Here is a 24,760-nt window from a genome sequence, read left to right on the forward strand (position 1 = left end):
GTTACTCTGGAGTTCAAGATGTGTCTTTCAGTTACGCTGTGCTGTAAAACCAGGTTCCGCTAGCAGTGATTCATGGAAGCAGAGACGCGTGAAAGGAAACAGAAAGGGGGCACGAGAGCTGGAGTGAGACAGAGCTGCCGCTGGGAAGCCTGGGAAGTCCCCTGTGCGTACCCAAGGCACTGGGGCATGAAGCTCAGAGCTTGGCTAAGGACAGAAGAAGATGGTCCTGCTTGCAGCTGCCCGGCCAACCACTTCCAGGCTGGGCAGCCCGCAAGGCACCAAGAGTCTCTGGCCTGAGAGAATACATCACGCTGTTTGCGGGGCGCTGCTGCAAGGAATTCTGCAGCCCAGAATTAACTGAGCGGCTCTTCGCGCTGCAGCAGAAATCGCATTATATTGCCGCCCTCACAGCTCGTGGGCAACAATCTCTGGCTGGGATGGAGCCACGAAAGGGTCAGGGCACTCTTGTCTGTATTAAGAAAAAAAAAGATACTTTCTGCTTGAGATGAGAGGCACTAACCACAGCAGGAGGGAGACAGAGCCTGGCACTGTGCTCTGCCTGTTCAGAGCAGAGGCAGGAGAGCAGAAGCTGGCGAAGCACGTGCTGTTCCCTGCTGGGGTGCACAGAGGGGGCCCGCTCCCTGCAAGCATGCTTTTGCAACAGAGGGCTGGATCAGCGGGGAAAGCTGCAGCCCCGGAGATGCCGAGCAGGTTTGCGGCACCATTGGCAGCAGGGCCTGGGTTTGGGAAAAGAAATCTCCCCTTCCTTCTCAGTGACGCTCCCGCTAGCTGCCCCGGGGACCGGCTGGGGGTCTGCCCCAGCCAACCAGTGCTGGGGGTTTCCCTGGCCCTGACCAAAAGCTGCTCCCGTGGGAAGAGGCCAGCCCAGCTGTACCAGGAGATGAGGAATGACCCCTGTTCTCCAGCTCCAGGAAACCATCCCACTGGTTTATGATTCATGGTTACGGGAGTGTGGAGGCTGGTACGTGCATGTAGCCTCTTGCGTGCTAATCGCAGCCGAGGATGGAGATGGGGGAGGTGGGAGGTGTAGGGGGATGAATTCCCGTTCCCTGGTATGAAGAGATCCAGACAGCCCGCTGAGTCAGCGCAGGGTCAGGCCAGACAGGCTTTGATTCCCCCAGCAACTGGCTTTCAGCTGGTGCCTTCCCACCACCCAGCTCAGCCCCTAGCATAGGAACCATGTGTACAAGGGGAGCTAGCTTATCCCTTCGCCTTTCTCGCCGTAACCTTAGCTGGAGCCCTTCCCCACAATCACGTGGCGAACGTGGCTCTGTTTCAAGGGACAAAGTGCAGGAGTTTCTCATTAACAGAGAATGAAAACTGCCTGCTGTGATCCAGCTGCAGTAACTCCATTGGAGGAGGGAGAAAAAGCGCTGTGGGGGAACAAGGAGGCAGAAAAGGAAATCAAACAAGCGCAGCCACCTCACCAAGCCTGAGCCAAGAGCTCTGAGCTTTGTGGTCTTCTCGCCCTTGCGGTCCTTTCCCCATGCATCCTGCGAAACTCCCACTGACCCCAGCGATGTCACGCCGGAGAGGACGTTGTTCTGCTCTCTGAGCCTCTTGGGGGACCACAGCTGCAATGACCTTGACTTCAGCGTAACGCCCCGCAAAACCGCTCTGGACACGCAACATACTTCTGGGGCTTCCCTGTCTTGCGCACACACCTGCAGCCCATCCCAGGATGTCAGGAGCAGGAAGAGCACTGCCTTCGCAGGGTGTTTAGGAGCAGGGAACTGCACAAAGAGGAGGAGCAGGAGAAAGGGAAGCGGTTGCTTGCAGTGTTTACATCTCCTCCTGTTCTGCCCCCAAAAAGAAGAAACTGAGATTTGATTTCCCTGAGGCAGCTCCCAAAGAATCTACCCGGCATTCAAAGGAAAATGCCTCTTTTTTCCCACCTACAGACTTGGCTGCAAAACTAGCCTCTCACTCCACAAGAGGAAAAAAACCCCATATTGTTCGCGAGACCCCACTGCTGCCAAACAGACAGACCCACGTGGGCCAGGGCTGGGAGCAGGAGTGAGGCGGGGAGGGAATAAAGTGGCCCTTTATCTGACGCCCGGGTTGCCTGGGCTGGGGGTGATGCATACTTAGCATAACTAGAAAGGTCAAGTTTCCTAACAGCCTGACGAGGGGGATCTTCCTTCCTTCCGGGGAAACCAAGGGAGCAATGAGGAGGAGCATCCGATGAGCAAACAGACACACGGTCATTGACTTCCACGTGGCGCTCTCATCCTGCGGGGGAAAGGAGGTATTATGGTAGGACCTGCTATGTGCATCGCATAACCTAGTGAGAGGATGGGAGAGCAGCCCGGCCAACCTCCCTTGGCAGCAGCAGATTCCCAAGGCGTGGAGATGAAGGAGCAGACAGGGCAGAGATGGAGGTGGGGAACTGGGTGGCTGTGGGAGAGAGATGGGGTGACAGAAGGGAAAACGCTGAGGCTGGATAAAGCAGGAGCACTGTTTTCCTTCCACTGCATTGACTCAGCACCAGAGAAATCCCGTCCCAGGGGAACTGCGTGTGTTTGTGATTGTTTATGGTGAAGTGAAACAAGCTGCTTTCCTTTTACCCCCAACACACACATTCACTCGCTGGCACTTTATGCAGCAAGCTAATGTAAACTGAGCAAAGATCTGCCAGCATCTGCTGCAGCCTCCCCAGTCCTCCCCTCCTCAAGGGAAGTTGCAGGCAGTAGAACCCTCGCGTTGTCCTCCCAGGAAACGCCTCTGCTTTTCCCCAGGAAAAGGTGGTGGTGCTGGCCAGGGTGGCATACTGTTCCCTTCCCACCTCCTGGCAGAACCTCTTGCTGAGGGTGGAGGGCAGGTTGCGAGACACGAAGCCCTGATCCTATTGCCATGGCGATGTTAATTCAAGCTGAGTTCAAAGGAAATTGTTCCAGCTAAAGCTAACGAGCCTGGCAGGAAAGCCCCGCTGTCAGTTGAAAGAGGCCAGCTTCTCCTAAAAGGGGAAAGGAGGTGGGGTCAGAGAGAGGGGCCCCATTCAAAACACAAGCTCCAAATAGATGCAAGTCCTCTCCCCTGCCTTTGAGCAAAGCCTCCCCCCCCACCAAAGCCACCAGCTGTGAAGCAAGACAGCAGAAGATGCCAGGCAGTCTTCCCATGCCTTGACAGAACAGCGGCAGGGGACAGAGGAGCTGAGGGAGCAGCCTCTCCCACCCCGGGCAGATGTGCTGGACATGCACTCAGGCTGCCACGGCTCTGCAGCCGGCTGCCCAGCCCTGCTCGGGTTGTTCTGCTGTGGTACACGCTGCTGCTGCTAAGCGCAGGTCCCAGGCAAGGCTGGCTGCCTCCTGCCACGGACGAGCAAACCCTGGAGGCACGGGGGAGAGGGCACCCTTGGCAGGGGTGGCAGAGCTCCTGCCTGGCTGCCACGCGAGCATTAAATGCCCCTTGTGATACCCAACCCCTTCCTCGCGAGGCCGCAAGGGACTGCTTGAGGGCAGGACGGCTCTTGCTAGGCTTGTTGCTGAAGTCATTCAGGTGTTCATATAGCCAATGCAGTTTCGGGTTTTGGTGGAAGTTTTATATTCGGTGTAATGATTAATCCTGGCAGGTGAGACTTGAATACCTTGTGTTCATGCCCGGCGTTTAGGGAATGCCTTGTCTCTGAGAGCAGGGGGTGAATATTCACAGCCCCTCTGAGAATGGGTGGGACTGACCTGGTCATCATTTGGCATTGCCAGAGGGCATAAGGGTCCATATGGAGCATGTGGAGAGAAGGCAGGTATGCTCTCCTACACAAAACATCCTTAAACCGACACTGAGGAGGTGACCCGTGGAGGTGCCAGAAAGGCAGAGACCATAGTCCGGGGTGGACGGGAGAGAGTGCAGAGCTGCAAGGTCAACAAACAGCTTCGAAAGAGATGATGAAGCAACCAGCTGCCAACCCCCTCCCCTGCCCTGCAGGAGCACTTTGAACATCTCCCGCCCTGAGTCAGAGCAGGAGTGGGCCTGCTTACTGCAAGATCTGGAGGAGAATTAGGAGCAGCCCAGCTTAGCATTAGAGACATTAACCGTGGTTTAAAGGAAAAAAGAAAGAACAAAAACCCCACACTCGGAACAGACTCTTCCAACTGAGCTAGAATATCTTCCCATCTGCTCCTCCGGTGCCAAGAGGCATTGGAGTCGAACTGCTCCCTGCCAGCCAGGGCAGCGAGAGGAAGAGAGGAAGCTTTTGTCTGTACCAAGGAGCCCTGGAGAAACTCCTGGCTGGCAAAGAGAGGCCCTGAGGGAGTCCTCTGCAGTCCCCGGCCACCGCTGGACCCTGAGGTGCCTGCAGGGCTTGCAGGAAACTGCCAGCAGCGCAGTTCCCCTCCCATTCCCTGCTTCCCACCTCCATTGCCTTCCTTTCTGCTTCTGCGCAGCCCCTTCCTTCTCTTGCAAGCTCACCCTGCTGCCGGGCTCAGAACTACTGCCAGCATAGTGGCAGGGAGCAGTAAGAAAGCGCTGACAGCCAGTTAGTACTGCGGGTTTCACATCCCACTGGTTTAGCAAGGCTTGGGTCCTCTCCCACCTCTTCCTTTTCTTTCATCTTCCCCTGCTTCCAGGCTGTAGCTTGAGGCTGCAGCTGCTACAAAAACAGGAGAAATTTGCTAACGGACGGAGAGACTTCCCACAAATCAGAGCAAGAAATGTTTTCTCTCTCCCCTTCTTAACTTCTTCTCTCCTCCTCTCATCACGCTCTTCCCTTTTTCCTGCCGCCTCTCCCCCTCTCAGACTCCTTCCCTTGCCAGCTGGCTCCTCTCCTCCCGTGTCACTGTTAGAGCACGAGGGGCTCCCTCCTGAAGCAACGCTGGCTTTTGGCCTGCTCAGCAACGTGCCTGAGCAAGAGGAGGGAAAGTAAGGAAAAGGGGAAGGACAGACTGGGGTTACTGGGAGCTATTAGGGCAGCGAGAGAGCGAGAAAGAGAGTGTGCAACGAAGTGGAGGGGACGACCTGAATATGCTGGGGTTGGACATAACAGCAGCGATCCTTGGCATCTCTCTAGCCTCGTTCGTCTTTGCACCATAATCTCAGAGACGGGGTCTCAGCACGCCCACGGCCGCACAGCCCAGTGGCGGGAGAAGGACCCAGAGACCGGACTCGGGTCTGACCTGCCTCTTCACCGCGCAGTTAGGAACCCTCCAGCCACTGAAGGGCATTGCTGCCTGCAGTGAGCCCGACACCCCCCGCCCGCTCACCCTGCCACGGACAAAGCGGCCAGGGCACCGCTGAAGAAACGGGCTGTGCAGTGACCTCCCCGGTCACTCAGCTGGGAACCTGCACAGTTAAATCGCAGGGTAAAGCACCTCCGTGGCCACTGCTCCCAGCACAGCCGTACGCGTAAGCTGATCAGCAGCGCTGTTTCTCAGAAGCCCCGTCTCCTCCTCCGGGAACGGGAAAGGATCTACTGGAGTAGTATTAGGAGAAACCGTATCACACGCTCCCTTCCTCGAAATAGCTCAAGCTTCATCCTAAAGCAAACTAGAGAGGTTTGGGGGTTTTTTTCCCAGGCTCTACCTACAGGTTGAATTATTTTAGAAAAGAAAAACAACTTGTTAGATAGAAAAACAACTAGTCCCTCCTAGGCAGCCACAATTAATTTCATTTTCCGTTTATATGCAGCCTTAACACTTCTCTCCTGCAAAATTTGCTCTGACATCCTGCTGAGGAGTGAGGTAGCATTTCTGTAGTCGTCTACAATAATCTCTTCCCAACCCTTCCCCTTTTTAATCGTAGGTATTGAATTAGGTGCTCTGGTCCTGTGATAATGCTGAGATGACACAGACTTGTTAAAAATCCCGATGAAGGATCCGTGATTTCCTCCAGTCTTCTAGAACCAGAGGGGAGAAGGTATTTCCCTACACCACCACCCCCCCAACCAGAAAGCAAGCTCTGAGTTTTGTTTCTACCAGGAACTTGGCAATTTCCCTTTTAATGCCTTTGCCTTTACTTGCCTCTCATTTAGCCCTTTTCCCCACAGATGATTAAGCCCTTCTGAGGCAATATTTAGACCTGCCTTAATCTCTACCCCGTGCTGACTGCAGAGCATCACCATTTCTTCCTTCTTTCCTTGCTCCTTTTGTTCCTCTGCACCCAAAGAGAACTTGGGGCTGGCTATTTTAACGCCCGTTGTGCGGCTAGTCATCTCGGCTTTTGACAGCTCTCATTGATCCCTCCACACACCGACCTCTAAGCTGCTGCTTTCTCTGCTGATCTGCCCTGCTTCTACATCCCTTGCAGGCATTCTGATTACTGGTAGCATCCTTTTGAGGTGGTTATTCATCTAGCTAGAACTGGAAACCTCCCTTGAAAGGTGTCCCCACCCCCCCACCTCTCAAACATTTTGAACTTTGTTTTTTTGACTTAGAAAAATCGCAAGCCTCCTCTGAGCTCCGGAGTCCAATTTTCATTCCTGTGGATTTCTCTTAGCCAACAAGGATTTGCCTATTCGAAATCAAGAACCTTATTTGCAGGCTTTGTTTGTCTTTCCATTTCATTTTAATTGAATCAGCAGTAAATCCCTGAATCCAAGGTTGCTTTCTCAGTACAGTGCCCTCATTGCTTATCAAAACCCAATCCAGGGCAATACGTTTCCTCACTGGTTCAGTGAACGCTGATCACATACCAGAATATATTCCCTACTGTTATTAGTGACATTGACTTTTCATGCTAAATAAGAGACTTTCACGACCTGAGTACAAACACAATTTCTCAGTCTGTATCAGGCAAATAATTATGCAGGACTCTCTGTCCATGACCCTGGAAATCTACAGCACAGCCCCCTCATAGTGCCAGGACCAGCCCATCTTTCTTTCCCCACCAATCTTAAGTCTAACAGATCCCTTTTATGGCATCTCGAGACGTGGAGAATTCACACTATAAAGCTCTGCATTGCCCCTTCTACCATGTAGAAGGGAATTGTAGTTATTTCAGATCTTGTCTGAGAGCAACGTTTCCAGCTAGTTTGCTGTTTCTGCACCTCATCAGACAAACGTTGCATTGCATGGTGCAACACGTCCTCTGCCTGGAAAGCAGGGCACGCTGCAAATGGTGATGAAATGCAGTTCCCCGAACTAGGGGTCCACTGAACCCAGGGATTGAGCACAGAACGGACAAGGCTTTACCTTCTCTCTCGTTTCTAATTGCCCCAGCTCCAAAAAGCACAGCTAAAAACCAAGGGTCTATGGTTGGATCTTAGTTTCTGTTAAATTTTCCTCTCAGTCACCATAACTGGAACTACTAGATCTATAGGTGCAAAGGGCAATAGTACAAAGCATGCTATGCACCAGTACCTTGCTCTCACGTGTGGCAGGGGTCACGAAGCGGTACAGAAACTTGCTTCAGTGTCATTACATCACTGCAAGAAACAAACCCAAGCGATCAATGCAGAACGCCAAGGGGATTTTGTTTTCCCTCTTTTTAATCTGTATTTGAGTTCCTCTCCAGAAATCTTCCCTTTCACCTCCTGATGTTTCTCCCCCCCTCCTTGATCTTGAAAGCATTACTTCAGCCCGCTAAGGTGGGCATCAGGCCAGGCTCCTGAACAATACTCTCTGCTCAGTTTAGCTCTGGCTCCTGTCAGGAGCAGCCCTGCTGGCCGAACACACCGTTTGTGGCCATATGTGGTGTTATTTACATGGGGAAGAGAGGAAAACATATATCTTGGTGAAATATGAGTTGAGAGAAGAGAGGGACAGAGGCAGAGTGGGATGGGAACGTGCCCATCTGAGAAAGCCATCCCAGCCCAGACTGCAGGGGGAATTAGCACAGCGCTCACGGAGAGGAACGCTGCTCGAAGCAAGCTGTGAGGGTCTGCAATGAAGCCTCGTAATGGAATACGACGTTGGACGGACTTCTGGAATGGGTGCGTGGAAGCTCAGCTACCAGCTGGGAGACTAATTTAGTGTCTGGTTTTCTCCCGTTCTCTCCATCCTCCCTCCGTCTCTTTTTGAATAGGAGAGCAACGCGGCCAAGGGCTCAGCTCCTGCCAGATTGTACAGGCTGAGACGGGGCAGGCTGGGTCACTCACTGGAGGAGTAAACATCAGGGAAAGCTGAAAGGGCTTTCTTAGCTGTGCTTGAGCTAAAATGCTGAAGAGCACAGGAAGCACTTGAAATCCCCAACAGGTCGCAGCCTGCCTGCATCCAGCTGCATTACCTGAAGCAGAGCAGCCCGACGACTGCTCTAAATCCCACAGCAGCCGTGGCAGGTAATGAAAGCATACACAGGCAGGGGCTGAAGCTGGCGAGTGCTCTGTCGTCTTCCTACTGCTTAGCACAGCAGTACTCTGCTCTTTGGTGCCCAGCAGCAGCATTCCAATTTTGTCATCCCCGGTACAACCAATCTCTTCCCAACGCAGCCCGTGTCAGGACCCTGATGTGCTTGATGAGAGATGCTGTGCCGGTGGAGGTGCCATGTTTTGGAAGAAGATGTAAAACCAACTGTCTGACAGCCTAGACTATAAAAGGTCCCTTGGCAGCTTCTGCCAGTGTTATCTTCTTCCCTCAGCCAAATTCCAGGTTAGAAACTGAACAAAGCAGCAGTGATGAGCTGCCAGTATTTTAATGAGAAGTTCCCACAGACACCTTCCTACCTCTGCCTGTGATGAAACTCCGCAAGAGCAGGTGCGCGTGTGTGCTCCTAGAAAGGGAGCTGTATTTACTTCTCACTTGTTCAAACAGCAGCAGTTACAAAAATCCTCTCTCATAACCATCACTCAAGCAAGGAAGTGGCTTATTTGGCAAGGAAATTGTCATCAAGAGTAGTTTGCTAGAGATGTTTACACTGTGTTTCTGAGGGTATAATGAGCGTGCTGATAAGATAGTGCAGGAACTAGCTGACTTGAATGAGGGTAGAATATGTTGATGGGGACGCTGCTAGCTGTAATTCTGCGAGGCGTTTGGGAAATACCCTGCTGGCGCTTGACAGAGGCAACAGCATTTACTCTTGAGCATTTATTTCAGGCCGCTTAGGGAGAAGGTCTTTCCAGGACAGAAAAGCAGAACCGGGAGAGCTGGGATTTCCAGGATTGTGTTTTTCTCCCCCAGGAAGGAAGCTGGGGTGTTTTCCTTGCTGCAAACCCAGTTATCCCTTCCCAGCATCCGGGGCATTCCAGCAGGGAGTGGAAGAGGAGGAGGTAGTGTAAAACCCCCAAGGAGCCTTGGGTACCTGCTGAAAATGAATCATGAAGGCACTCACCCCGCCAGCCCTGCTCGGGACCGTGCAGGACAGGCATGGACCAGGGGAGCAGCGCAAGGGGGGGCTGGCTCCAACACAGGCAGATGATCATCGCTCCTTCTGTGCTTCGGGGCCTGGCTCAGCAGCTCTCCTGCACCCCCGGGCTGGCTGCCTTTCAACGGCAGTAGATTTACCTTTCTAGCAGAGCGCAGAAAAGCCAGGAAGATTATAGCTAGAGTAAAGCTCCACTCCTGTCCTCTGCCCCAACCTCAGTACAGGCACGGGGAAGGCTCTTCCTCCTCCCTCCCACGAAAACATCCAGGGATACCAGGGATGGACACATCCCTCTGGGATGCAGACCTGGGCAGGTCCAGGCGTCCACCCTACCGCCAAAGTGGGCTTGAGATAGCATCCCCCGACCCCTGCTCAGCCCCAGGCACTTGCTCCGACCCTGCCAGGAACGGAGCTCTGCCAGGACAGGCAGGTGCAGGGGGACCCGCCGTCCTGCCCAGGAGGGATTTTCCAGCATGCCCACGTTTGGAGGCACCTCTCCCCGCGGGGCTCCTGACACCCGTGTGCGGGCCACGGAGGACACCTAGTGGCTGGCAAGCCATGCCGGGGTGCCCTCACCCCACGGCACCCTGCCCGCTGGGAACGGGGGGGGGGGGCAGGCTGCTCTAAAGATGCTCACCCCATCGCTCAGCCGGGGTGTGAGTGGCAGGGCGGAGGGCTGCGGGGAGCTCTTCTCTCCCACAGCTCTCTCTGCGCTCCCCTCTCCATCTTTCGTGCTCGCACGTAAGCCCCAGGCCCCGGGAAATCACGCAGTCCTGTGGCACGGAGGGGGAAAGTGGGGCTCGGCACCTGTGGCATCCTCCTAGCCCAGGTCCCCGCACAAGCAGGCGCTGTGGGGGATTATTTGAGTGCTACGTGGTGTGGGCATATGGGTGCAGAAGGTCAGCGAGGAGGAGTAGGTACCTCCTGTGTACTCTCAAGCTGTGCTTTCACATCTCCCCAGTATGCTGCAGGGCACAGGGACGGGCCAGAGGATGCTGGGGGAGGCTTGCAGATGTGGCATGGGGGAGAGGGGATTTGGGTGGCCAGTAGGGCCACACTGGGTAGCCTGGGGTCTCCCTCTGCCCAAACTGGGATGCTCATAGAGCCCTGCTCTATAAAAAAGCCACTAAAAGTGTGACACTGCTGCCCCCTCCCTTTGCTGGTGGCTCTGGGTTGCAGTGTGTCCCCCTAACATGGGGAACTCACCCCGAAATGCTGTCCCAGCCGGCCCAGAGGGCAGGATCATTGCTGCCAGGGCAGAAGGAGACAGGCAGAGAGTGCGAGGCAAGGGCAAGCGCGCCCTTTCCTGTACCAGAAGAGAGCTGCAGCTCCCCCAGGCCCACAGCTTTCTCACCTAATCTGCCTCCACCCCCTTGGCTTTCCTTCCTGGGTGCCAGCCAGCCCCATGACGCTACGTTAGGCTGCGTTTGGACTTGATGGAGCCTCAAACTTAAATGCAATTAATGTAATAAAGGCCAGTAGCTGGTGCATGCATGGAGCCAACCGGAGCAGCAGGGACGGCTCCCTGAGTTGCCCAAGCTCCAGGTGTTGGCTGTCCGTGCACAACAAGCAACATCCCTTCTCCACTCCCTGGCATTCCTGTGGCTCATGGAGCTGCAGTGCCAGCACACGGCTCAGAGCTGCCTGGGAATCTCCCCCATTATTCTACCCTCTTACACAACTATACCACCAACGAGGAGGCCAAATCCTGCCTCTCTGCCAGCGCCTCGCTGCTGGAGAAGCAGGCTCTGCCAGGAGGTAGCAAGGTGGGGAGGTAGGAATGCATGAGCTTTTGGGCCCTCTGGGTGCTGGGCACTTTCCAAAGCTCACATGCAGCTGTAAAAGAGTTTTTCCACCTGACCAGCCACTCTGTTCTGCGGGGCCAGCAGACGGCCATAGTGACAGCGCTGGCTGGCACGCGGGGAGTGTGGCAGATGCCTGGCCTGAGGCCGTGCCCCTTGCTGCTGCTGCCAGTGTCCAGTCTGCTACCCTGCACCTTATTATGGGCACTTAACTCACCACATACAGCTGCTACCGTGGTGACAGAGCTGCCACCAAGTCTGGAGGTGAGCTCCACATGCAAGCCACACAGAAAGCCCTGCCCTGCGGAGGCAGGTGAGAGGATGGGATAGATAGGCAGGCATCCATGGGCAAGGATGCGGCGGGTGGCCATGCCCGTGCCGCCAAGAAGCCCACTCCTCTCCCCTGACTTTGAGTTAGGTCCTGCCACAGGGGTTCCTTGAGATGGAGAACCCTTCAGAGGTTTGTTTTGCTGGGCGGAGGTGGAGAGGGGAGCACCTTTTCCTGCCACCAGGCAATGTAGGAGTGAAGCAGAGGCCCCAGTGCAGTTGGCAGGAAGATGGAGGCTGGTTTACAGGGGTGCTGTGAGGGGGATTCGGGGTGCAGATGACCCTCTGGACTGCCCAGAGCAGCGAAGATGCATCCGTAGAGAGGTAGGAGCTCGGACACAGAGCTGGGATAGCAGGATGAGAGGTGAAGTCTGAGCTCCTGCCATTTAGCAGCGGGGCTTGGAAGAAGGTGTAAACAGGTGCTGAAGGACTGTGAGCTCAGTGCCAGTGACGTAAGAGCTACCGCGATCAGCCTGTCCCCAGATCCTTTCCAAGGCAAACATCAGACATTTTCCATCAGACAGCGCTCTCCCTGGATGCCAAATTTCACTCCCATTTGTGCAAGCCAGGACCCGTGTCCACATGCTCCCGCTGAATTGCAGATCTCTTCCCAAGCCCCAAACACTGAGTGGCCCCTGACAGGAGCAGATAAGGGACCTAGGAAGACAAGCTGTGTCAAGGACTGTCTGCCCCTTGCTCCCATCTCCACCTGAATGCCAGCCACCAAAATGCAGTCTCTCTGCTGCTGCCTGGAGAAAAGCAGCCTTGCTGGCCTTCCCTGCAGCTTGCTGATCCTGTTGTTTTCACCTGGAGAAGGGGATGACATGACACAGTTGTTTCCCAGGCAGTTGCCACCACCATCAAACCAGAGGGTGGGATTCGGCTGCGGAGGGATAATGCTGACCAAGGGCAAGCAAGCCCAGGCAAGGCACGCAGCACAGCGCTGCTCCCCATGAGTAAGAGCGGTGGATGCGAATGCTCCTCGAGGTCTAGTCCTGACCCTTGCCCTGCCTTGGCTTCTGTCAAGTTATCCTGTATTTATGGCAGCGAGTAAGGGAGGCTCAGGCCCCAAGTTCACTCTCTTATCTAAGTTCTGTATTTCTCTCCCAGAATTGTTCTGATTTTTTTCTCCTTCTCCCTTCTTTTCTCAGCGTTTTCCCTCCTGTCTCTCCCCCTTCACCTCTGCCTCATTTTTCTTTTGCTGTCCTATTTTTTCTTCTGCATTTCTAGAGGAAGGGAAGAGGGTGGTAAATCAAGAGACACGCGTACACATGCACACACACACTGGATATTTGTCTTGCTCAGTCACAGAGTGAATAAGCGTCCTTGTTTCAACATGTTTTCCCATTTAACTTCCCAGGGGCTTTTCAGAACAAGAATTCCTCTGAACAGCCAGACACAAGAGCTGAGCTCACAGTCATTTGCTGTGGGTAGTGGCCTCATTCCTCAGGCTTCCCCCCAGTCCTGCACTCCGATTTCCAGGAACCCAACAATGACACAGACCGGAGTCCACCCACCGCCTCCCCTCAAGCCTCCCGGGCGGGCAGGGAAGCCCAGCGAGGTCAGGCTGCAGCTCCCCAAGTGCTGAGCTGTCTCCTGGCGTGATGGAGCAGCAGCCCTCACACAGGCAGAGCCTCTGATGAAGGTTTCTGTGCAGGGCAGAAGCCACAGGCAGCCGAGACCTTGCCTGCTGGGGTTCTTCCACATCCGTGGGACTGCTCAGACCAGCCCTGCTGCCCTGGGTGGGTGATGGCTCCCCGTCCCTCTGAGCGACTTCCCTGCTGGGGGCCCATCGCAGGAGGCTGAGCCTTCCGCAGAGAGACACGACTCGAGACACTGAGGCGCTTGCAAGAGCTGAAGAACGATTTGGGGATGACGACGCTTGCTCTTAGCAAGGAAGACACTGAGCAGGGGCAGAGCTGTTCCCACAAGCTTGCTGTCGCCCCCAACCCCTCACTGTTACCTGGACTATGAACAAGCGCAGCGTAAGGGGAGGAAGCATCCACCTCCTCTGTCTCACCCGCAGCACGCTCTCGGGGCAGAGGTTGCCCCATCCTGCTCTCCTTCCCACCGTGCTAGGCTGCTCGGTGGCCACGCAGGCCTGGACACCTCGGGAGGGACAGAGCCACAGTTTCTGTCTCCAGGCCAGGGCAAGGAGTGCTCCTCCAAGCACGACTCTCTGTGCTACCCTTGCTGGAAACAACCACTGCCTGGAGGGAAGCTTGGCTTGATATTGCCTAATACAGAAGATTTCAGAGTTGTTTGTGTGTTAAGGAAGCTCTGTTAATAGCACTCTGTCCTTTTTCTTCTTTCCCTGCATGTCCTTGTTCTGCTCTTCTTTATCCATCCATCCATGTTTCCCCTATTTCTCTCCGCCTGCCTCCTCCAGGCTTGGCACCGTGAGTCACACCTCATCCCATCAGCCTCGCTTGTTTTCACTCCCAGACCTCAGCAGGGAGCTAGGACTTTCACCTCGCGAAGGCAGGCTCTGCACTGACAGGGAAGCTGGGGAACAGCTGCCGACCTGGGAGAGCACGGATGCTTGGAGAGGGTTTAGAAAGAGACTGAGGAGGAGCAAGTAGTAATGCTCCTTATAACCACCTTTTGGGATCCATCACCAATTGCAGAGCTCCTTCCAGGCCCGTTAGCACAAAGACTCTGGACTGAGCCATGCAACGTCCACCTTGCCTATAGCACACGATGTGGACTTGTCAAGTCTCTCCCATCACAAATAAAACTCTTACCAGCGGTAGCCTCAGCCCCTTCCCAGATTGGGCGCCATCCCACAGCACCTCTCTCCCAGGCCAGGACCCCAGACAGCTGTACGACGAGTTCAGTCGGCACAATTCAGAGGGAGAGAAACTGGCCCTCTGTTCAGGGAGGAAAGGACTGTGCGGGAGCCCTGCCCCAGCTATGCCCTAGTAGCCTTTCTCATCTGCTGACACACTGTGCCAGAAACCTCCTCAGTGGCTCGGCTACTGGAACTACAGATCTCATGGATCAGTAAAATAGGCTCTAGAGGGGAAACATGTTTTTAAGCAATGGGGCAGGACAAAAAGGTCTCTGTTTGGGGATTTCTAGTCTCTGCCTCTGGATTGCTGGAAAACCAACGTTTTTCATTTTTGGCAGGCCTTAGTTTCCTGAGGCATAAGATGGAGTTGGCATTCCTCTGCCTTGCAGAGTTTGATGCTTGGCATTTTTTGCTGGGATGCAAACCCGTAGAGAACTAGACCTAACAAAGTCATTCCTGCTGCTGGAGACAACAGCAGATTATGCTAAAAGTTATAATTTCCAAGCATCAGAGAAAAAAGACCATCCTCACAGAAGAGTACACAAAGAGATCCTTGGGGCTATAGACCCATGCTGGCATCTATATCCCAGGACCAAATCTTTTTCTGGAAGGAGTACAATCTGTTGCAGCTGTCCAGATATCCATAAATTCAGTTCTGTCAGCTGCAGAGCAGGGAATAATTTATTACTTCTTCTACAGCCTCCAAACCCATAAGATTACACGAACTGTCAATTTTACATCAATAATAACTCTCTCTTCTAGTATGCTTTGTTCCCGAAGGTCGCAGAAGATTATTACCAACATTCTGGAGCAGAACAGAGAATAGAATCACGATCTCCCAAGTTCGCATGTAGAACCATCCACAAAATCACATCTGCACAGTTACTGACTTGAACACTGCCAGTGACCACACTCCAAAGAAGTCAAAAGAGAACATGCCATCCTACAGCGGAAGGTAAAAATGCTCCATTGGCCCTTGCCAATCCAACTTAAGGAATATTCCTTCCTGATCCCAAATTTGGAGATCGTGTTTTAGTGCTGAGCAGACACCTGAGAGGTGCAACCAGCTCCACCCAACTTCCCCATCTCAGGTTGTGCCAATCTCCAGTGCATGAAAAGGAGGTGGAAAAGAAAACAAAAACTGAAAACCAATGACACAGAAACCAAGTTAATCATCAAAGAAGGGGGGAAAAAAATCCTTCCTGGCCTCTACAGGCAACCAGCAGAAGTCTTGAAACACAGGCTTAATTAATTAATTAAAAACAATATGAACATGGTGCAACAAGTCTTGTAAGCACATTGAAGGCTTGCAGTATCATCCATACACTGTTATGCAATGTGTTGATGACTGTAGCAAGCTCGTCTTGAATCCAGTTCGGATCCTGGTGCCCAAGACTCTGTTTCAAAGGCCATCCCTGAACTCTGCTCCTGTGATGTCTAGAAATCATCTTCTAATTTCTAGCCTATATTTTGTTAATGAACAAATTTACCCTATTTGATCTTACACTAGCACTGTCCTTTAATTCAAATAGATTTCCCTCTTTAGCTGGTATTCCCTTTCCTGTCCTCCGCATCAATTTAATGCTGAGCAGTCATTTCCCCCTTCAGCCTTCTCAAAGATGAAGACTCAGCATAACCACTAAAAAGGGGTCCTCCCCTAGGCAGCACATATCCTCCAGTTAATGCCCTTGTGCCGTCACACACCCTCCTCTCACTCCTTCAGTGAATCACCCTCCTTCTGCACGCTCACCGAGTATCGTTGTTACACAACAGGCATTTATATCCTGCCTGTAACTTGTTCCAATAATTAAGATTCCCCATGGTCCAGCTCATAGCCTGCAGGCCTGATTTAAGCCCTGGGAAGCTTGTGTTTGGCCTGCCATGGTACCCTGGAGGAGCTATTTAGATACTCACGCTACCCTGAAAATCCGAGTCCTCGTATCTGAAGCCAGGTCTTGACCATCTTCACTGAGCTCTCAGTTCAACACGGCCCCTAACATGAAAAATGCACCCCCCAAATAACTGGATCCTCCTGGTTCAGTTTTTCTTCCCTTCATCACCTACTCTGAGACGTGCAGCTGATTATCACATGGAGGCGGTGATCGCAAATCATCACAAATACCTGAACTTAAATTTATGCCGTATAAATTGAGTCTATCTTGTACAAACCACAGGTCTAAGAGTATCTGTGGATCTGCTTTAAGCACACCTGCAGCATTGTTGTTTTTTCCCCATGCACTCTATACCAGGATAGCTCTACCGATCTGTCTGGATGCATTGCTGACTGAATCTGATACGTGTGAAAGCAACACGAAGCCTTGAACTTGTTCTGCCTGCTCTGCTGTTACACTGGGAACTGGTTAATGCATGGTCATTGCTCAATGGCATCTACAGGCTTGATGGATTGATTTCCTGTGCTTTCTTGTAGCAGGAATAGCCTGCGTGCGTTTGAGCGTAACATTTTCTGACCTGTGGATTTATTTTATATAAAGGTGTAAGAAATGAGAAAGGACCGAAAATATGTAGGATGTGAAAGGGAGTGTGGATTAGTGGGTAGAGCACAGAGTAGGCAATTAGCAGACAGGTTCCCCCCGCTCCTAGTTTGGCTGGAGTTGTTGTGAGAACCGGGGCCAGTGAATCATGGGCTGGTTGATCTAATTCTCTATGACTCTCCATGACTTCATCGGTCATTGGTGTTTGAAACTCTGCTCTGGAGCCTGTCTAAAGGAGTGCCCTCGGGTTGGCTTAACTGTTTCTATTCTATTTAGTTTGAAATAGACCCAATCTTTTCACTTTTTCCATCCTGGGGAAATTTTTTTTTTAGGTATATACCCATGAAGATTTTTGTGCAGCGCATTGCACGGTGAAAACACTTTAGTACAAGCAATAAAACACTCAGACTTACTGGTGTATATACAAGGAAAAAAATGAAGTTCAAAACAAGAACAAAAGCATCATGGAATATTAAAAATGAATGATTTAGAGGAGTCACAATCATGAAAAATAAGAGAATGAGCAAGTAAAAAGGCTTCACAGCAACTTCAGAAGAGAGTGTCATTTTTTGCTGAAAAATTTCAATCAGTTCCACAGTACGTGCCTCAGTTTCCCTAATTGCTACATGGTGTTAGCAACCCAGACCTATTTTGCAAAGGTGTTGTCAAGTTTAATTTGTGAACCTTTGAAAAACGCTCCGAGTTTTTCAGATGAAAGGCGCTGCAGATGCCAAACGTGGGTGTATACTCTGAGTCAGAGGCATAGACATGGGCATATTGTGTGATCGGCTTGACGCAGTGCGCTAGATAGGAGACAGTTGTCCTCTGCAGGAAATGTAGGGATGGTTGGTGCAAAAATCACAGATGATGCTTACACAAGTGTGAACTCATGCTATAGAAATCAGGAGCCACCCTCTGGGAGGTGCAAAGATAAAGCCTGCAATAAAGAGACGTCCAGTCTGTACTTTACTTTGGCTTCTAAATTGCCTGAAATACATGCGTGCGCCCAAGTCTTCTAAATATGGTTGGGAACTGAAGCACCGCTTGTGTAACAAACTACCCTTTAACTAACAAACTGCCCTTTAACTCCAGTAGTCCTCCTGTGATTCCCAGCCAGAATTAGCCAGCATTGGTTACGAGCACCAATAAGACCATGCGCACCTCGAGTTTCAGGCAGGCGTGAACAGTAGATTTCCCAGGAGAGGCCAGAAACAACAAAAGAGAGGTGGGCCCCATCTGCAAACAATTTTTTGGCATGAAAAAGACATGATGAGGTGCAGAGAGATGATAGGGAAAAGAGTGGGCTTGGCCTTTGGCCACAGAGCAAAGCCACAGTCCCGGGACAGGCGGCAGCGGAGGTGATGCATTTAGCTCTTGGTCACACGTGGACCTGCCATGGTTTCACAGGTATTTGCAAGCAGGATGTGCCCAAGGCACCAATGCCAGGCACGCGGGATACTGCGAGAGCGAGCTGAGGTTGAAAGGGGACCATTGAAAGCGGCATTATGCAGAAGTGACCGGCAGCAGCAGAGAACGTTCCGTATGCGCACATAAGTGACATCCTTCCTTTCTTCCTGCAGACTCGAGGGAGGTTCAGCCCGGACTACTGGCAAACAGATTCCTCTTCAAGAAATCCAGTTTGCGCTTGGCTCCATTAGTCTGTAAGTGTGTGTCTCCACATGACCTCTCTCCTTCTGTCTGATACAGAGAATTTAAGCTGAGGATTCTCCGAAATTAAGCAGCAAGGACAGATGCCACCCAAGCTATACAAAAGCCAAAGCAGAACCTGCAGCTTTATGGAACATACCGACTGTCGTGAGGGCTGACAACAGACCATCTGACTCTGAGTGGAGCAGCATTAGATGATAGACGGTACACTGTCTTACATCTTAAGTACGGCCGTACTTCAGTACTACAACAAATGGAGGAGCTAAAGCCATGGCTGGCATCAGGGTAGGTCAGGCAAAGCACAGACCTAACCTGACTTATTGGAGGGTGCCAGTCTTGTACGTGTCTCTGCATGGAAAGAAGAATCAATAATAAACCTCCACCCAAGCCCAGTTACTCCCGAGTCTGCCTGGAATAACTGGATTAAACTAATTTACTCTGAATTTGCATCAGTAAAACCAAGATGAAAAAAATTAGTCATTATTCTTTTGACTGCCTGTACTCCAAAATGTTAACTAAGTGTCAGGAAAACAAGAGAAACCAAGGCCACCTTCTTCTAAGTTCCAAGATCTCTTCACTTTTTACAGGGGCACGTAACGATAGGACAAGGGGGAATGGGTTTAAGCTGCAGGAGGGGAGATGGAGATGAGATGTGAGGCAGAAATTCTTCCCTGTGAGGGTGCTGAGGCCCTGGCACAGGGTGCCCAGAGAGGTTGTGGCTGCCCCTGGCTCCCTGGCAGGGTTCAAGGCCAGGCTGGATGGGGCTTTGGGCAACCTGGGCTAGTGGAGGGTGTCCCTGCCCGTGGCAGGGGGTTGGGACTGGATGGGCTTTGAGGTCCCTTCCAGCCCAAACCAGTCTGTGATTCTATGATATGATACAGATGTTTTTTGTTTCTAAGCATTGGAAAAGCTCTGCTGAGTCTTTTTTGTACACGTGAGAACAGGCGCCTCCAGTATTTTTAATTACTTGGAGATCTATAGGACTGTTGATGTTATAAAGATCAGCTCAGCCAAGGAAGCCAGGGGGAAAGAAATACATATATGTCAGCCAATCTTTTTTTTGTTTTTTAATGAAATTTGTTTTTCAGAAATTGCATTGCCCTTTCCTAAGCCAGAGAATGACTTCTGACTCACGAAAGACTATAGTCCCTATTAATAAAAACCCTTTCCATTAGAAATGACTGCAAAAGCTGCAGCCTTTCCCAACAACTATTATGAAAAAAAAGAACTATATACTGAATCATTTCTCATATATAGAGAGCCATAACGACATACAGGCAGTAAGAGGGGCTGGATCTGTGAACAAGGGGCCCCAACTGCACTTCAGTTGAAGAGAAAATTATTTTTTCTTTCCTTTTCTCCGATTTGCATGGACAAAGCCCTGAGAAACCATATCTGTAAGACAGACACTTCCTGGCTATCTGACTGTCATATCAGATCCAAAATGTATGATGTTCCTGGTTTGGGCTGCACCTCTATTTCCTCCACCCCTATAAAAAGAGCTGCAAAATGCAGACCTGGATTTTTCTTCCACTACTTAGGATGCTTCCAACACGGGTTTTTTTTACAGATTTCTAATGAGAAATTATTACAGGCTAAAAAATCACATTCTCCAGCAACACCATCATTGCATTCTATGAAAATTAAATTAAGCACAAATCTTAGGCATATTTACACCCTGGACATTAATCTCAGAGTAATCTCACTGAAATCTAGAGTATAATCTACATTTAATTGATTACTATATGAGTGGAAGGTCAACCTTCTTCTTTTGAAGTTGACGGAATTCACCAGTGCTTATAAAGAGCCTTTTTCTTCTGAAATTTTCTGTGATTCCAACAAGTTAAACACTTCCCAGGAATACAGCTAGTGGAGACAGATCTGTTTTTAAAACTCTTTCTCAGTTCTTTTGTCTTGCAAGAGATATTTTGGCCATCTAGCTGTAAAATATTTCCTCTTCCAGGTATGTTACAGGTATGTCTCTCAATCCAGTGGACATTTATGGGAAGAGCTACATAAGGTACACCTGAACCCTTATTTCAGTGAGAACATGCAGTGAAATAGGCAATGGGGGGTTTATTCTACTAGTCACGTTAGTGGAGATCCCATGGCCTGCGGGAAAAGCAGGACTAGCCAATTTTTACTTCAGGCCAGCTGTGTTGTTCTGATACATGGTTGGGCTATTTTCAGGTCTAGATGGATGGACCTTGCACAAACCCAACATCAAAATAAAAGATAATAGGGTCTTTTAAACCCAGTATTATCCATGCATTTCCCCTCCCTGTCCTACTGAATACCGTAAGCCCTCAGGGGAACCCAGTTTAAGAATGCTTTATTCTAGGCGTTCATTTTAATTACAAACATAATTATTTTTGAGCATGTGTATGACCCAGTTAACAAACCCATCTTCAGCATCTCATGGTCTCTCCGACCCTGCCCATCTCTCCAAGGAGGTAACCTCAGCTCCTGGCAACAACGAGCAAAATTATTTTTGAAACAAGCGGTCAAACTGGTTGCTACATCTTAATGAAAATTATTTTTTAAAAAAAAACATTTCTATGTATATAAACAGCCCTTCCTCCCAAACCTGGTTAGACAAGAATGTTCCTGGGTGTGGACTGCCTTGTATAATTAACTGCACAGCTGTAGCTTCTGATCCCTGGTAACGTCTGTTTCTCTCTTTCTCCCTGTGTCTACCTAGCATAATCCAGGCGTTCTCCTCCTCCTTGCAGGAGCTCCAGGTGCGTCACTTGGGCAGAAACTTTCCTGCATTCCACCGTCATTCCTTGCTGAGACAACAACCAGGCAGACATACACGCTTTGCAGAGGGTTGAGAGACAGGAACTGGAGGAAAGACTGAGCAGTGAAGCCAATTCGCCCTGTTTAGACGATGGAAACGGGGAGCGCAGCAAGGACAAATGGTACCACTGGGAAGCCAGAGGATGTGAAGAGTCCATCTGCCCCCAAAAAAGAAGAAGAAGTAAAGAAGACCACAAACCCTGGTGGAGGTGAGAAGGAACCTATGAAGGGCACTGGCAGTGCTTCTTTGGAGACAGGGCAAATCAAGAGCTCCCTCTTCTCTGGGAGTGACTGGAAGAGGCCCATCATTCAGTTTGTGGAGTCATCTGATGAGAAGAGATCGACCTACTTCAGCATGGATTCGGCAGATTCAAAGAAGATGCAATATGCCAGCGGACAGATAGGAGACATGAGGAGACCACCCCTCTCCTTTGCAGAGAAAGGCGATCTCAGGAAGTCCCTCTTCTCCTTGGATTCCAAAAAGAGCTTCCTGCCTAGTGAAGGGGAAGGGAGGAAGACATTGTTCTCTGGGGGGCAGATGGGGGACCTGAAGAAAACTTCCCTCCCTCTGGTGGAGACTGGGGACCTGAGAAGATCCACCTTCAACAAGCCTGACAGAGCAGCTGGGTCACGGCCCAGGGTGAAGCTCGAGGATGTTCTGTGTGATTCCTGCATCGATAACAAGCAAAAGGCCGTGAAGTCCTGCTTGGTGTGCCAGGCTTCCTTCTGTGAGCTGCACCTCAAGCCCCATCTGGAGGGAGCAGCTTTCCGAGACCACCAGCTCCTGGACCCCATCAGGGACTTTGAAGCAAGAAAATGCCCTGTGCATGGGAAGACCATGGAGCTGTTCTGTCAGACAGACCAGATGTGCATCTGTTACCTCTGCATGTTCCAGGAGCACAAGAACCACAGCACAGTGACAGTGGAGATCGAGAAAGCGGGAAAAGAGGTAATGCTTCTTTTTATTGCACATTCCCGGTCTTTCCAATGGACCTCAATAATTACACCACAGCTTTTGCTCTCCAGCCTACAATATCTCCTAAAATCGTGTCTGCAATTTAATTCTGGCATGCAGGGGTGGTGGATGGGAAGTGCTTAGTGGAGAACTGATATTGCCTGGGTTCTGCTGCAACGGGATTGTCATTCTAGTGGCTGGTTACAGGTGCATAGTGCTGGTGGTGTGTAGCAGACTGAGTTGGGGGGGGGGGGGGGTGGAGAACCTGGTTTCCACCCCTGGTTGCACCACTGACTTTCAGCAGAAGCTGAATCAAAGCCGTACATGCTAAGTTTTCAAAAAACTGTCTCAAGTTTTGACAGTGTTTGCGTAGTGTTATCCACAGCCAGAAAGGTGAGGCATTGCTCAAGTTCAGGACCTCCAGCATACAAGTAGTCAGATGAGTGGCTACTCGAGTTACTAGTGGCTGCTAGGTTACTACTGAAAATTGCCATCTCAGCTACTTAGAGTGAGATTACGGCTTTTTGTTTTTCTTGTCTGTTACGGATATAATAGTGTCAAGCCCCACCTATGGGAAGAGTCCCCTGAAGCTTAGATGAAGAAAAAATCCTGGTGCAAACACAAAACATTGTGATTTCCCCTGAAGTGTTACTACAATAGGTTCAGTGGATGGACACCTAAGGGGATGAGGATGGTATGTGAAATGATGAAAAGTCTTCCACCTTTGTTTGCTTAAAGTATCATGCTGTTTGCTTTCTGGGTGGATGTACGATTATTCCACTAGCTCTAGTCAAGATCAGGGTCTCACCATGTTCGGTGCTGTACATCCCCATAGTAAGGGCATGTCCTGGCCTAGAGACCTTCCGATTGAAGCAGACAGGACAGGAGAGATTACAGAAAGGAGACCCATGAAATGGTAATGTAAAACAATTTGCCCAGAGTCACACTCTAGGGAAGGGCACTAAGATCTGCTAAATCCCAGTTGCAAGCACTGCCCAAGCCAGCGCTCTAATGTGGTCAACAGGCAAATACAGGTACCTGCTGTTGGAAATTCTTGAGTCACCCGTAACTTGGAAGAACATTTTAATTCTTTCTATGGTGCTAAGAAGATTTATCTCACAAGGCTGCAAGAGCATCTTATCTACAGCTTATCTCTGTCTTCCTGTGCAAATTTTTGGTCTTTTCTTGCAATGTCATCTCCAACTTGCAGCCTTGCTGAAACCAGACAAGGTTTCTTCCATGTCTCAGACAGTCTTTCTTAAAAAAAATTCCTGCAGGGCTCACTAGCCTGCTGTTTGTTTCATAATTGCTTGTTCTTGTGTTTTTGATGTCAGCTCTGAACATAGCATATGCCTAACTCCCGTAAAGCTGTGTCTGCCAGGTTGTCCAAATCCTCTTAGCTGTTTCTACTGTAAAGAGGTTAACAGCTGCTCCCTGAGAAACCAAAGTTGGCCAGAGCCTTCTTCCTGTGGTTGGATGGACCTAGAACCCCTTGCTTTTAAAGAGGCAGCCATAGCTGGTCAGAAATTACTTTACCCAAGATTTAAATTATGTTTGATTTCTTCCGTGGAGTCCTTGTGCCACTCTCGTTAGCTCCATGCTTCAGTTCCTGTGCTGTCCTGTGCTGTTTCTGCTGCTGCTAAGCCTAAAGGATTTAGGGCTTTATCAATATGAATCATACACATCTGCAAGTTTCTCCTGACAACGACTTTTGATCATGTTGTAACTTGAGTGAGTATTCACTCAGACAAAACCAATTAACAGGATAGCTGTTGCTTACAAATGTTTATTCGTAGCCCTGATTTATTCACCATTGGAGGAGCCTTAGCAAGAACCACAAAGAGCAGTGAACATTTCCAAGTCCCTTGTGTGCACCACCTATTCTTTTCAAGTCTTGCAAATCAGCCAAGTTGGAATACGACCACAAATTAGGAGAGTGGCAAAGTGTGGCTGGTGCTGCTGGCCTTTGTGGAAAGAATAAGCAAAAAACCCACATCAGGTCAACCCCATCCCTGCCCCGTTTTCACAGCTTGGCATCTAAGCAGCTCCACGGCAGCTTTACTGCCTTCAAATCTGCTAACTATGCCGCTAGACTGGTGACCAGAATACAGCTGTAACCAGACAGACCCTTTTCACACAGTGTTGGTTGTCAGGGAACAATTGGTTTATCTGCAAGGATCTCCCAGTCCCTGACTACACGGTGACTCCAAATCTGGAAAGGATTCCAGCAGAACTGGCGGGGGGCGGGGGGATGTCTGTGCTGTGATGCACAAAGGCCTGACCGTCAATCTCGGTGCTCGGCAATTTGGTGGCACGAAACTGCCACATAAGAAGGTGTCGTATGCTTGTTCCAGGTCCATCTATTCCTTTCATATTGCAAAATTAACGCAGGTTACAGTCTCTTTTTCATGAGTTTATCTTTCCTATAGGCCTGTAAGGAAACGAGGCGCTGTACTGTTGGGAAAGCAAGGGATCCTTCTGCAGAATTAGGTAACTGCTTGCTCCACAATGCAGACAGACAGTACAGCTTAAGAGAAGAGGAATGCAAACAAGCCGGTGTACAGACACCTACTGGTTAGAGCATTTAGACAAGCAGTGGAAAGCCTGATATCCCTCTGTCTGTGAGACACAGGGAGAACACGGCAGCATCCTCCACTTTTCAGGAGCCTGGGAT

At 50.7% G+C, this 24,760-nt stretch overlaps 1 protein-coding gene across 10 annotated transcripts in view; it reads left to right on the top strand.

The window, feature by feature from the left end:
• TRIM29 (tripartite motif containing 29) overlaps positions 1-24,760 on the top strand; it is a 63,214-nt gene that overhangs the window by 15,017 nt on the left and 23,437 nt on the right. For 5 of the 10 annotated variants that reach the window (XM_054802964.1, XM_054802971.1, XM_054802970.1 and 2 more), the window contains exons 1-4: positions 505-2,269; positions 14,935-15,127; positions 18,245-18,325; positions 21,034-22,080. In XM_054802964.1, the coding sequence (XP_054658939.1) occupies positions 21,223-22,080 (858 nt within the window). In that variant the 5' untranslated portion in view covers positions 505-2,269; positions 14,935-15,127; positions 18,245-18,325; positions 21,034-21,222. Of the gene's footprint in view, positions 1-504; positions 2,270-14,934; positions 15,128-18,244; positions 18,618-20,295; positions 20,353-21,033; positions 22,081-24,760 lie in introns of those variants that run through there. The other 5 variants (XM_054802966.1, XM_054802967.1, XM_054802968.1 and 2 more) reach the window with 5 other exon arrangements.

The sequence above is a fragment of the Grus americana genome, chromosome 24 (assembly GCF_028858705.1).
Source record: "Grus americana isolate bGruAme1 chromosome 24, bGruAme1.mat, whole genome shotgun sequence".
NCBI lineage: Eukaryota > Metazoa > Chordata > Aves > Gruiformes > Gruidae > Grus > Grus americana.